Below are 13301 nucleotides of genomic sequence, written 5' to 3' on the forward strand. Positions count from 1 at the left end.
TTGATTCCACTAATGGTCTTTTCTAAATCCAATTCCAAGAATCCGCAGGGACTTGTCAGGGGCAACTTTCATGAATTTCTGCCTGTTTACTTCTGGAACCCTGCCTGGTTTCTTGTGCGTCACCAAGGGGAACACGAGCACTTGAACTGCATTTCTTTATCCTTGGGGGTTTCAGCAGAGGCGACATGGCGCTTCACTTCACATCGACTTCACCTGCCGGCTCCTGGAATCGTGCAGAGATCTAACGTGGCATCAGGATGACCACTGCTGCCTCCTAATACGTCCATCTTCCAGTCAAGTGTAACGCAGAGGTAAAGTTGCCTGATCTGCCCCGCTTCAGGGCAAAACTTTACCTGTTCACAGTTTCTTTTCATGTAAAAAAAAAAAAGTTTGATCCAAGAACCCCCATTTTATATTTCTTATATTTTTGATTATATAATATGTTTTTAAGAAGAAGTAGTTCTGATCCCTGATTGCCACCCAGGCCTAATGGGCATTAAACTACCCACAAGTAAAAGGATAAATTTCACCAGCTGGGGAAGAAAACAACCAATGCATTCAATCATGGAGGTTTTCTTTATGTAAATTTACAATTATATACTTTTAAAAGATTCCTAAATAATACATTTAGAGTAAATGTCACTATTTAGTGCGGCCTATGGTTGTGTGGGTGGGTTTTTGCTACTGTTGTAAGTTCACATGGATCCCTCATCAAATACAACTTCTGTGGACAATATGAGCTTTGTCTTCCTGGACAAGTTGTGTCCTTGAATGTCTCACGAGGGGGGAAAAAAACCGTCAAGACAAGATTATCACGATTATCTTTGCATCTATCGCCAGATGAACGGCGGCAGCCGTCGGGAGGAGCGCGGGAACACGGATTCTTGGAGAAAAAGCACGACTTCTCCAACCTCTTCCCTTCCGAGAGACACAGACGCAGAACTGAGCGGGACTTTGAAGAGGCTGCGTGATGGTGCGTTGAAACCGTCGGGAAATCAGGGCGAAGTGCGTGCGTGAGACCTGGTTAGCAGGTGTTGCTTTTCACGCGTTTGCCCACGTTTAACTACCGAGTAGAATAAAGGTATCGGTGGTTTGGACGGAGAGAAAGAGAAAAGAGGCTCCTCCAGCACGACGCGGGCACGCTGGTTATTTGGTGAGCAGGCAGCCGTGACTGACTTGCTTTGCATCAATCGGATCTAGTGAAAGAGATCGTCAACCAATAGGAAGCGGAGTGTTTCCAGGGGAGGCCCCTAAAGGCGATGCCAAACCCTGAGAAAACTCCCTGAGCCGGGGAAGAGCGCCGACAGGCAGGCAGCAGCCGCGCCGTGGAGCTCCTGTGGCCACCCTGTGGCAGCCTGCTGCGGACTACAGAGCCAGAACGCCCGGTAAGGATGCGCGCAACGCCGCTTCATCACTGCTCTCTGCGTAAAAACGCTGCGCTTTGCGCGCTGAACGAACAACTTTTCAGCGGCGCGATTGTCAGCTCGCTGAGATGATAAAGCGTGACCTCTTTTCTTCTGCTGAAGGTTTACCGGACTGGAAACTTTGCAAATGGGTGGATTTCAGGACCAGCAAGTCCCTCTGTGTAACTCCAGAGTGAGTGAACAACGTTAGCAAAGCGCTGTAAACCACCGTCCGTCCGGTTCACAGAGCAGATTCATTCACTTCTAGTTGTCATGTTGCTTCTGCTGATGACCACACGGACACTCGACCCACTGACCATTCACACCATTTAAGCCTCAAACCTTATGTCAGTTGATTTTATTTATGAGAACACAAACAAAACAAAACAACAACAAAATAACAGCCAACAGCAGAATCATTTCGTTACTTTCAGTGTTTCTCTTCTTTTGTGTTTTAGAACCTACAGATAAGCTGCAGGAGGCCAGCAGATGAGAGCAAAAGAAAATTAACCAAGTCAGGACTGGCTCTGGACACTGAAGGTAGTTTCCAAACACTTTTATTTCACACATCCCGAACATTGACATTGAAACTGACTAATTCTGCAGCCCTCTCCTGAGGGTGGCTATCACCCCCCCTCACCTTAACCCCTCACCCTAACTACTAACCCTAACCACTAACCCTGACTCTAGCTGATTCTGTGTGTGTGTGTGTTGTTCTCTCCTGACTCCAGATCTGTTCCAGGACCTGAGACAACTTCAGGAAACTTGGCTGGCAGCAGGTGAGTGTTAAAAGGAAGACTGTTTAGAAGTGAAGGTGTGTGCGCGTGCGTGTGTGTGTGTGTGCGAGGTTAGGTGGCAGCGCTGCCTGGAGTTACTTGCCTGGCGTTGCAGTCCAATTAAAAGCCTCTGTTAAGAGACACCTTGTGTGTCATGCATACATTAGAGGTTGTGAGTGAGCGAGGGGGCTCGAAGGAGACCAAGGAGGCTCCACAAAGAGTGTCATCACAAATTACCAGGAGGAACCTCGGTGACGCTCACTGTCTCTTCTGCTTTTGGCAGCAGCTAACAGGCTGCATGCCAAGTGCAACCAGAGCTCTGCTCTCTCTCTTTCTTTGCCTCCTCTCGGCACACTTCTCCTCTCCAGCTACACCACCATCGTCTGCTTCAGCCTCACTTCTTGGAGACAACAAAAAGAAATAATGGATCTAGCAGCTTTTTAATTGGGAAAATTCGGTATTTAAGAATTTCTCCAAGCGAAAACCTTTTTCTGTAGCCTATATTACTGTTTTTTTAAATCAGTTTTTTCCTGTAATGGCAAGAGATGCTGTTTGTGGTCTAACTGAGACGTGATGCTTCAGGAGTTAAGCGCCAGTGTCCTCTTTCCACCGTGTCTGCAGCACAGAAGTTTTGGTTAGTGGTAAATCTCTTCATTTCCTCTCTCCACCAATGCATGCTCCTCTTTCTTATTTCCTTTATAACAACAACTTTACACTCTTAAAGTGTTAGTTTGAAAATTGCTGAAAGTGGATTTAACTGAAAAATCAAGAATTAAAAAAAAGAGATCATCTTTAAATCCACACAAATGTATTGCTATTATTAAATTATCAGATAAAAATACAAGTCTAAAAGGCCTCGAGAATAAATATTTACGCCCGTTGAGTTCAGAAAATAGTTTATGGTTTTAGTAAAGATAAAGGAAATTTATTATTTTTATATTTTATATTATTTGGGTTTGTTTTTAGCATCGACCAAGAAAAATATGTAAACGCTGTATGTATACTTACAGGGTGAATTTATTCAAATTCATATTTAAAGGGAAAAAAAACCTTTTTTATAGAACCACTCATCTCAAGTATGAATGTGAATGAAACCTTAATTTTTAAAAGTTACTGTTGGATAAATTTTACCTTATTTTCTGTCATGTGTATGAAAATATTTAACATTCCCAAATTAACCAAAAAAAAAAAGAATCGATCCCAGCTGTGTTTGGAGTGTAAAAATCAAAGTTCTACATTTAGTACAAACTGTTTCCGTCAGTTAATGAAGGCGTTTTGCTGCTCTGGCTGGTGTGAGAGGTCCGACTGTCTCTCTTTTATATGTGAAAACGTCGCCGAGTGACAATAAAGAATCACGTCCAATTAAAAGTGTCGCCTTCGCTGAGCCGACGCTGCAAATGTTCGCAGCTGCTTCGTTTCAGGGGCGTCGGTGGAAATAAGAAACTATTTTAATATTTGAAGGATCCGAGGTGTCAGGAAGCGACGGCGGGTTTTAGTCTTAAAGGTGTCGTACCCGCGATGACCTCGGTCCTGAAATCAACGACTTCCTGTCGGTCGGGACTAGAAGGAAAACCTGCTCCTTCCCCACGTTTACCGAAAGGAGACGAAAGAATTAAAAGTGAGTTTCCAACAGCTGAGCTGACGGGCGCCTCACACTGCAATTGTGCCACATTCAAAATGTGTGTTTCCGCGCCGGCACGTTCAGGCGGCCTTTCCCAGTTCTGGAATGGTGGCACTTTTCCAACTGCTGGGAATTTGCTGCACAGATCAGCTGGTTTGAGAGCGCCGAGCGGGCGGGCGGCGGCCCACCCATCCAGGAGACGAGGCGCTTGTGTTTCACTAATCCCTAAAAGCTGCAGATCAGCGAGCGCCTTCCTCTTACTTGTTTCAATGTAAAGATGCAAAAAACCCCAAGCAGAAAGAAACAGGAGTAAATTACTACTAAACGTATATATAAAACAGTAATAACAGCAGTAATAACCATTATTATGATGGCAGCCGGGCTGATGCTGCGCGTGTTCCATGTCTTTGTTTGCTCTTCACTTCTCTTGACATCATTAGAAAATGTGTTCTTTATTTACACTTTTCAATTCACACCTCTGGAAAAAAAGGATCCCCGATCACCCAGAAGGACAGAAATGGAAAAGTTGTGATGTTTAAAACAGCTTTAAGACTTGTCAAGACATATAACACACCCTGTGATAATGAAGATCCACCCATTGTGTGAAGAAATAGACGTGTTAATAACACATCTCCAGGTTTTAGGAGTCAAATTTGAGGGACAAAAAAAAAGGAAAAGCCCAAAACCTGCGCAGGTGTTAATCTGTGCAGGACCACAAGGTTGAGCGGAGGGAAGGAGTCCTTATTTTAGCCCGGATGATTGAAAATGCAGCTGAGGCGGAAGCTTCAAACTCAGCAGGTAGATGTGGACGGACTTAATGGAGGCAGTCAATTAGATACTGGGAACACTGGGCATGTGGTGCTGCTGAGGAGGGAGCGGAGCGGCTGCAGGGCGGCCGCGGAGCGGCTGCGGAGCGCTCGCCTCGCTCAGGAAGTCACTATTGATGCTCCGCTCCTGCAGCCGGAGTTTGTTGTTATTACAGCTCAAGTTAGTCTGTAATTAACGTGGAAAATGTTGACGGCGGCCGTCAGTTGGTGAAGCGGATGAAACGGCGCATGATTGGTTGTCATTTCGCTTGTTGTCGCGCGCGCGTGCACGTTGGCGTTCACGTGGGAAGGCTAAATTACAGGGCAGGATTTTAGGTAAGACCATTTAAAAAATGAAAGTTCTACAGCAAAATCCAGCACTAGTGCACCTTTAGAAGATGAAAATAAGCAAATTTGAAGACTTTTTTTCACAAAATCCTCATTCCCTTTTTTTATGAATAAATATGCTCCTGATTTCCTTTTTTTTATTTTGCAGTAGCGCCCTTCTAGCCCGCTGCGTCCCACCCCAGATCCAGATCCGATCAGAAATCGCTCACGTTCCACCTTTTTCTTCTTTGCTTGTCGTTCAGCTCAAGTTCCCGACAATGATGAGCAGTTTGTTCCAGACTTCCAGACTGAAAACTGTGAGTAAGAGACTCCTCATTGCCTCTTTTCCCTGTGCGTGTGTGCGTGTGGTGGTGAGCGCGTGGCTGCCTGGCGCCTTTTACACGCTTCCGTGTGCTTTCCCGGGGCGTCTTGGTGCAGCCGGCGTCGCGGCTCTGGGGGAACCCCACCATGGGCAGTCCGGGTCTGTGTGCGCCCCAGTTTATTGGCATTTGTGGCTCGAACTGGTGTCCCGTGTCTCCGTCACCATGAGTGAATGAATGCAGGCCTGGAAGAGGCAGAAAGACCCATACCGCTCCTCCCCGATGCCTTGAAACCGAAAACCTCACCGGGTAAATCTGGTTCCAGAATCCTGAATGTGAACGCAAACACCTCTGATTGGACGCGTCCACAGATCGTCCCACTGAATTAAACTACAAGGCCTATAGATGTGAAGAGTGTTTGGGAGGGACAGAGGTCAGAGAGACTGTCCCCTCGTCCTTCAGAGGGAGCGAGGGTGGGTGGCCGCGGTGAAAGGAGACTGCTGACCATCTGAATTGTCCTGTTGGCAAAGCTGCAGCAGACTGGGGAGCTATTAACAGATGGTGGGAGGGTGAGGACACTGTGGATGGGCACTCAAACAGGCTTCCCAGGCGGCAGCGCTCCCATATGGGTTTCAGGAACTCATGATGGGGGATGGACGAGAGGGACAAATGGAAATAGATACAGATAAACGTTAAAGGATGCGCTGGGATAGGTGATGTCCTCAGCGTAGCATTTCCTGCGTATTATCACCAAATAAACAACAACAGCGTCATATTCCTTCCTTCCTTGGAGTTTATTACACAGCCGACTGTTTGAGCATCGCCTTCATCTAACACCTGCAGCCTTTAGTCTTCGTAGATTTAATGACACGTTTAATAAGACATTGACCAACACACATGTATTGGAATATTTCTGTAGGTTTTCACAATAAAAATAAAAGCAGATACTCATCCTGCTATATTTTATTCATTTTTATATTTAATATGTCATTGATTATTTTTTTCCAGTCCAAAATATTAAATGTAATTTACTTTATTACATGGCAACATTAAGATTTAAATTTTTTGTCTGCACATCATCCGTATGGAACTGAACATAAAGCTGATTAAATGTGACCCGATCCATGATTGATCTCCATTATAATAGCGTTGTTAGCATTAGCTGGATCAAGGAGATGCAAATCAGATGTGCTAATATAAAACCTGCATGGAGTAAAATAATTGTAAAGTCTTTTTAGTGTGATATGTTCTAAATGTGTTGCTTTCCATGTCTAATTTGAGATGTATCACCTCCTGTAGCATTGTGCCTTAACGTCAGCTTCACACGCTCCAGCCGGGCTGCACGCGGGCGCCGCCTGAGCAGTTGCTGAGCTCCAGTCGCCGAGTGTCCTCGGGCCGCTGGAGGAGACGGAGGATTTTCTTTGTCTTCTCCAACACAGATGATTAGCATTAGCATAACTTAGCAGAGAACGGAGCCGAGAATGTGTAAAATAACCACACCTTAGCAAGAAAGCAGAGGCGTCGCTAGTTAGCAGCAAAACAGGCAAACGACAAGAAAAGACTTGTTGTGAGGGTGTAACCCAAACACCAGAGCAGGCTCGATGCCACTGGACCGGTGAATTGATCCCCTATTGATTAATCAGTGTGGAGATAATAACCGTCCGGCAGTGATGGCCGTGGCATTCTGGACTAGAATAAGTCTCTATTGTAGTCGGAGCCAATAACCTGGATATTGATTAGTGTACCACGGCGCCCCGCTGACTAATCTATTGTGACCTTTCCATTTCTAATTGTGGACCCTCCGCTGCATCACATGCCATGCTACTCTTGATAGCTCGCTTATGGTGATTACTGACGGTTCCGTGTAGTTAAAGGGAATGAAGGTGACGCGCCGTGTCGCTAATTTGACTGTAGTTGTGTAACAACAAGTCACCTGAAGTGCCGAAGGAACCCCGTAAACTAGCAGTTTGCATCCACCATTTACACCTGCCTGCAGACAACAGTGGCAGAGCCCCTGCAGAGAGAGCCGTGCTGAGGTGCGTTTACGCCGCACAGCCTCACCAAGAGCGTCCGCGTCTCGCTAAACGACACGTCAACAGGTAGTCGCGGTGGGTCGGGAATTGAACCAACAACAGTCGCAGCACAGGGCGCGTGAAGGAGGGAGAAATTTGGAACACCGGCTGTTGCAGGTAGTGGAGGACAGAGAGTTGTGGACTTGTTGGATCCATTGGAAAGGCTGGTTTATTCGATGTTATTCTATATAATATCCACGTGAGGCTAATCTCAGCGGTGAAAATCTGGATTATTTGGCTCATTAGCACACCTCTGCCAGTGTCATCAAAGGTCTCCCCTCAGGAAGTGTCTCTTTGACCTTCGATCGATGACCTGGAAAGGTCAGGACTCAGCGAGGGCCGCCATCAACCTCTGAGTGTTCTCCTGCTGGGATCACGTGACCCGTCCCCCCAAGGAGCTCTGCCGTGCATCAGATGAGGTGTCTGCCGATCTGCCTCTCTGTCGGCCCCGAGACTCCCCAAAACGTCCTCACATCCCAGCGTCCTGACACAAGCCCAAGAGAAAACAGTCCCGGGTGGAGGAGGGAGGAGGGATTTGTGCTCCCAGGACGTGATTCAGAACCGGACGTCCTTGACTGGGACTCCGAGTGCAGCTGTTGAGAGACAGCAAACCCGAGTTCGACTGTATTTATTCAGTGGCACAGCCAATTGGATTAGTGTTGATCATGACTTGAGCTGATGAGACGTTAATCAGGACTGATCTGCCACTTAACAACCTCTGATGATCCAGGCTCACTCGGGGGGCCGTGGAGAGAGGATCCCTCCTTCAGATCAATGAGCTCTTCTCATCTGGAACATATTCACAGCCAGCTGAAAGCGCAGGCTGCCTTCATTCAGCCGGTATTGTTGCGCTTCTGTCACCTGTCAGGCAAAAAGGAGCTTGAGAGGAATTTTTGTAGTCCTTAAAATGTGATTTGCCATCATTAGATGAGCCTGCTTCGCTATTACAGTGGTAATTACAGCAGGGCGACGAATGCATCTGGACTCCTGAGTGTCGGCGCCGCTCCTTTGCCTGAGTCTGACCTCTTCTTTTGTTTCCTGGGTTCTAGTGGCTTTCCATGGACTGCAGCTGAAGATCAAGAGAGAGCTGCACAGCCCGTGTTCGGAGCTGAGCTCCAACTGTTTCCAGGAACAACAGTTTAAGCTCCAGTATGGAGGAAAGTGTCCGTACAGTTTCAGGTGGGCAGCAGCACCAGCCGAGACCTCCCTCGCTGGGTTTGTTGTTACATGTGCTGCTTTGTGCTCCTCAGTGTGTATGAGCAGAAGCCGCCTGCAGTAATGAAGGTCTCCAGCCCAGTGACGCCCCCCTGCAGCACCCCCGTCTCCCCCCTCCACCATCCCTCGCCCACAGCAGCCCCGACGCCAAAACCAGACAGGACGTACGCCCAGATCCCGTCCTCACTCCCGCTCCCCGACAATGCTTACGACATGGACCACAGGTAGTCGCGCTCTGTCGGAACGGGAAGACAAAAAGAACCTTGTGACACATTAAGATCACGTTGTTTGATCATCAGAATGTGTTATTGATAGATCCACTCAGTGGAGACTGTTTTTATATGGTTGTGGTGTCATTTAATGATCCAGGAAGTAAGTGCAATATTTTAAATGGTCTGTTGTGTGTGTGTGTGTGTGTGTGTGTGTGTGTGTGTGTGTGTGTGTGTGTGTGTTGACCCTTCTGCCTTGGTTTCCTCAGATTTCGACGTCAGCTGTCTGAACCCTGCAACTCCTTCCCCTCCCCATCCATGATCGCCAGAGACGGACGGCCCGTCTACCACCGGCAGCTGTCAGAGCCCAACATCCCGTTCCCTCCTCAGGGCTTCAAGCAGGAGTATCCCGACCCGCTGTTCGAGCACCCGGCCATGATGGGGACGCCGGTGTCCAGCAGCTACCCAGCCTCCATCATGATTAAGCAGGAGCCCAGAGACTTCACGTATGACCCGGGTGAGGGAGGAGAACTGTCTTGATGATTAAATAACTATTGGGCACACAGACATGGGAGGAAGTGGAAGGGGGGGGGGGGGGGGGGGGTGTTGATTGAGTTTGCTGCTAATAGTGGAGAGGATCTGGTTCAGCAGGTCACCGTTTCCAGTAGCGTTGTTAAAAAAAATGTCCTCCCATGTTTGTGTCCTGGATTTATGAATAAATATGATCCAAAGACATCAACCTGTGGCGTTTGATGCAGGAAGGAGCAGCTTTCCGTCAAATCGGTGATGGAGGGTGTTAGCATACGTGCTGACTGCTAACTGACCTCTAACGTACAGAATTCCTCTTTGATCCTATGGAACCAGCATGGTGCCGGGTTGGGGTCAGGAGTGGCCTCGAATTTAGGAGACCAGAAGGAAACATAATGACTCTTCTCACCTATAAGGCTGCTAAGACTTTGGCCCAATTGTAAATGTCATTTGAGCAGCAGCGATTTTGCTTTATTGACATCATAAATACCCGTCGTCATCAGGATGCAAATGCCAGAGAGCTTTTGAAGATCGTCCGCTCACAATTAAAGCCAATTACCAGCCTGCTGCCTGTTCAGCTGCCATTTAAAAAGCCAAACTAGCACCAAATTGTTTTGGTAATTTGGTTCTCGAGTTCAGGTTTTTAAAAGTCACGAAAACGCGTCTGCTAGAAAATGATGGATCCATCAAGACAATTCTGAGTTTCTGCTTGAGAAAAAAGAATCCCGCCCCGTCCCCCCGTGTCCACTGTCCACGGCTGCGTCCTCCTGTGATGGAGAACGTATTAGCAGCCCCACAGAACCATACTGGAAATGATGGGTGGGGAGAGGCTAATGTCATTAGCAGCAATCTGATCTTCCAGCTCATCACTCAGATGAAGTTCAGAGAATGTTTGTGAGGCTAAATTAAGGGGCCCTGATTGAACATTCACTTTACAATCTTTTACAGCGTATTTCAATCTCACTGGGCTGTAGGAGAGGCTCTAAACACAGTCAACGGAATCATCGGCTAAACACAGAATGTTTAAATCTCCATATCATCCCCTTATATTTGGGATCTTTTACTTTTCTCTGTGATGAACAGCAGCTTCCAGCCCTAAATGTTAAAGTCTGTCGCTGCTTCAGTGGCTGAGGAATCAGTTTCTTTCAGTTTTCCCAGAAATTCCCCCTGATGGTTCCTCTCTTTTAGAGGGCAGGTACTGCTGCTAGACCTGAATTCCAGGGTTTAAACTCGGGGTTAAAACCGCCAACTGAAGGTTTGTTTGGAGCCTGTTTCCCAGGTGCGGCCTGTTGTTCGGTGGTAGATGCACAGTTGGGCAGCAGCAGCACAGTCGGCCTGCCCCAGGATGGTCTCCATGGCGACACTGGAGGGCTTCCTCCTCCACCAAAACAGCAGGCCGTCGAGCAAACAGGCTCTCGCTGCCCTCAGAACCCATCTGAGGCCTTTTTTCCTGTCTGTCCCTCAGCAGAAGTCCCGAGCTGCCACTCCGTCTACCTGCGCCAGGACGGATATCTGGCTCACGCTAACAGGACTGAAGGTACCGAGGGCCCGCGCGACCCACTGCTGCTCGCCCTGAATGGCTGTTGAATGTTAGCTTGCTGCTCCTCTTTCACAGGTTGCATGTTTGACAAAGTGGTGAGACACTTCTACGACGACACCTGCGTGGTGCCTGAAAAAGGTGAAGGTCAGTTTTCCCAGAATTCCCAGCCAGGCGAATGAGCTCACGGTGGTTTAACTGGCCGCACTGGTTCTGTCTGCTGCAGGCGACATAAAGCACGAGTCGGGCCTGTACCGCGAGGGCCCGTCGTACCAGCGCCGGGGCTCGCTGCAGCTCTGGCAGTTCCTGGTGGCTCTGCTGGACGACCCCTCCAACTCCCACTTCATCGCGTGGACGGGCCGAGGGATGGAGTTCAAGCTCATCGAGCCGGAAGAAGTGAGGAAAAGACACACTGATTGTTTTTTCCTCATTGATAGGCTTCAATTTTTATTTACACACATGAGGATTTGGGCCATTTAAGGGAATGTTCCAGTCGGAGGAACTTTAAATTCCTTAAATTCTTACTCTTTAATTCATTATTCAATTAGTAAAAGTGAACAACCCATATCAGTGTATTCATTGGAGGTCCTAGATATTAGGTTTAGTTTCCTAAAATCTAATCTGAACCCAGCGCCCATTTCTAAGAAGATTGGGGATTTTTTTTCCCTTTCTTCTACTTTTAATCCTCTTTCGATGTGACAAAAGGGGACGTGTTGACTCGGGGCAGCAAAAGTGTCAGAGTCCATAATCTGAAGTGGAATAAATAATGTGTCCTCCTGCAGACGTGCTCAAGGTCAGCTCCTTTGTTCTTCCCCGGCTGAATATTTCATCAGACCTCAGCCTAAAACTGGAGCCACGTCTAGGGTTGTGCCTCCTCAAAGTGGAACAGAGGCTGAACAGGGAGGGGGTGGGGGGTAACTGGCTGGTGGGCAGGGAGCTGCAGCTGGAGGAGCTGCTGGGAGCAGCTGGCCTCTTCCTGCTGTCACGGCTTAAAAAGAAAATAAAAAATCCAGCCTTTTGATACCTTTGGTGACACAATTTCAGAAATGGTTGAACCAGGCAGGAGAAGGTTAGACTGGTCTGGGGGAGGTGGTGGTGGGGGGTCCGGTGGACAGGTGCAGTAACATCTGCTGTCTCCTCATCTGAATGAACGCGTCTCTGCTCGGGTCTGGACGGGCCTGCATGGCGAAGGTGTAATCGCTTCTCCTTTATGATCTCCTAAACACGCTGCTCCTGTTTAAAGGTGGCCCGTCGGTGGGGGATCCAGAAGAACCGACCGGCCATGAACTACGACAAGCTGAGCCGGTCGCTGCGCTACTACTACGAGAAGGGGATCATGCAGAAGGTAAAGAGGAAACGCCTCTGAAAGAAATCAATGGAACGCATCCTGTTGGAATAACTATAATAATGTCTTTGTAATAACCCTGGTGACATCGTTTGGAGCTATTATGGCCACACATGTTTGGCTTTTAATGACCTTTTGTGGTGATTAAGATGTAAATGTTCATTAGTTCATCAATGCTAATTTGGCGTTTGTGGCTGAACCAGTTCTACCCTCCCCACTGGTCCCAGCAGTCCCAGCTCAGATCCCAGTGGGCTGTTTTTTTGAACGTTTCCATAAAAATGGAGCCATTCTTACGTAGCGTTTGACAGATATCGCTAACGTTTGGGTCTTCCTAACGCCTCCTGCTGTTTCTGAGCTACATTCTCCAGTCATATGTTGGGTCGCTGGCTTTGGCCTCTTCACAGATCTTTCCCTGCATCTTCGCAGCTTTGATGCTCTGACAGGTGTTTCCATGTTGGGTCAAAAAGTGCCGCCACGTCCAGGTTTTGAAGGTCACCAAACGTGACCCCCAAACCTGCCAGATGTTTATTTCAAACTCCTCCCCTCAACTCCGCTCCTGTCCCTTCAGGTGGCAGGAGAGAGGTACGTCTACAAGTTCGTGTGTGACCCCGAGGCCCTGTTCTCCATGGCGTTCCCGGACAATCAGCGGCCCGTTCTGAAGACGGACATGGAGCGGCACGTCAATGAGGAGGACACGGTGCCGCTGTCGCACTTCGACGAGAACATCACCTACGTTCAGGAGGGACCCTACTGTCAGCCACACCCGTACAGCGAGGGTTACGTCTACTAACATCAGGCCCGCATTCCCACACACACACACACACACACACACACACACACACACACAGACGTTCTTCCTTCCCCTCTCACTCTTTTCTTATGAACACATCCTCCTTTTTGTTGCTCTCATCCCTGTGACGTTCAGGGGCCACAGCAGAATGGAGTGTGCACTTTATGGACAGGAACCTGCCTGGCGGTCGCGACGTGGTTGGCGTTTTCCAGCCATTTATGTTTCTATATTCATGCAGAAAATGTCCAGTTTTGGGTTCCCCCCCTCGTCCCCCTCATGAATGTGGGAGCTGCAGAGACAGAAGTCAGACGGTGACTCGCGTCATCACAAACTGAATCTAGGAGTTCTGGTT

General features: G+C 48.1%; 1 protein-coding gene across 9 annotated transcripts; it reads left to right on the plus strand.

Annotated features, from left to right (window-relative positions):
• The first annotated feature begins 883 nt into the window (after positions 1–883).
• On the plus strand, positions 884–12980 carry etv1 (ETS variant transcription factor 1). 9 transcript variants are annotated; one of them, XM_029839346.1, is made up of 13 exons: positions 884–1385; positions 1527–1596; positions 1862–1943; positions 2135–2182; positions 5197–5250; positions 8375–8504; positions 8576–8764; positions 9019–9266; positions 10746–10814; positions 10893–10961; positions 11041–11210; positions 12058–12159; positions 12728–12980. In XM_029839346.1, exons 2-13 carry the CDS (start codon positions 1552–1554, stop codon positions 12947–12949), a joined length of 1428 nt encoding a protein of 475 aa, XP_029695206.1. In that variant the 5' UTR covers positions 884–1385; positions 1527–1551; the 3' UTR covers positions 12950–12980. The 9 variants fall into 9 exon arrangements, with proteins under 9 accessions (XP_029695206.1, XP_029695209.1, XP_029695205.1 ...); XM_029839345.1 differs by having other exon boundaries at positions 889–1385; positions 10743–10814; XM_029839347.1 differs by having other exon boundaries at positions 890–1385; positions 10743–10814; positions 10893–10955.
• Positions 12981–13301: the final 321 nt, after the last annotated feature.

This window comes from Takifugu rubripes, chromosome 7 (genome assembly GCF_901000725.2).
Source record: "Takifugu rubripes chromosome 7, fTakRub1.2, whole genome shotgun sequence".
Lineage (NCBI taxonomy): Eukaryota > Metazoa > Chordata > Actinopteri > Tetraodontiformes > Tetraodontidae > Takifugu > Takifugu rubripes.

What these genes read in the sequence shown, in the direction of transcription:
- etv1 (XM_029839345.1), top strand. Translation starts at nt 1,552, where the DNA reads ATGGGTGGATTTCAGGACCAGCAAGTCCCTCTGTGTAACTCCAGA. An exon ending in AGCTCATCGAGCCGGAAGAA is followed by an intron (nt 11,211 to 12,057) that starts GTGAGGAAAAGA and finishes TCCTGTTTAAAG; the next exon opens with GTGGCCCGTCGGTGGGGGAT. An exon ending in AGAAGGGGATCATGCAGAAG is followed by an intron (nt 12,160 to 12,727) that starts GTAAAGAGGAAA and finishes CTGTCCCTTCAG; the next exon opens with GTGGCAGGAGAGAGGTACGT.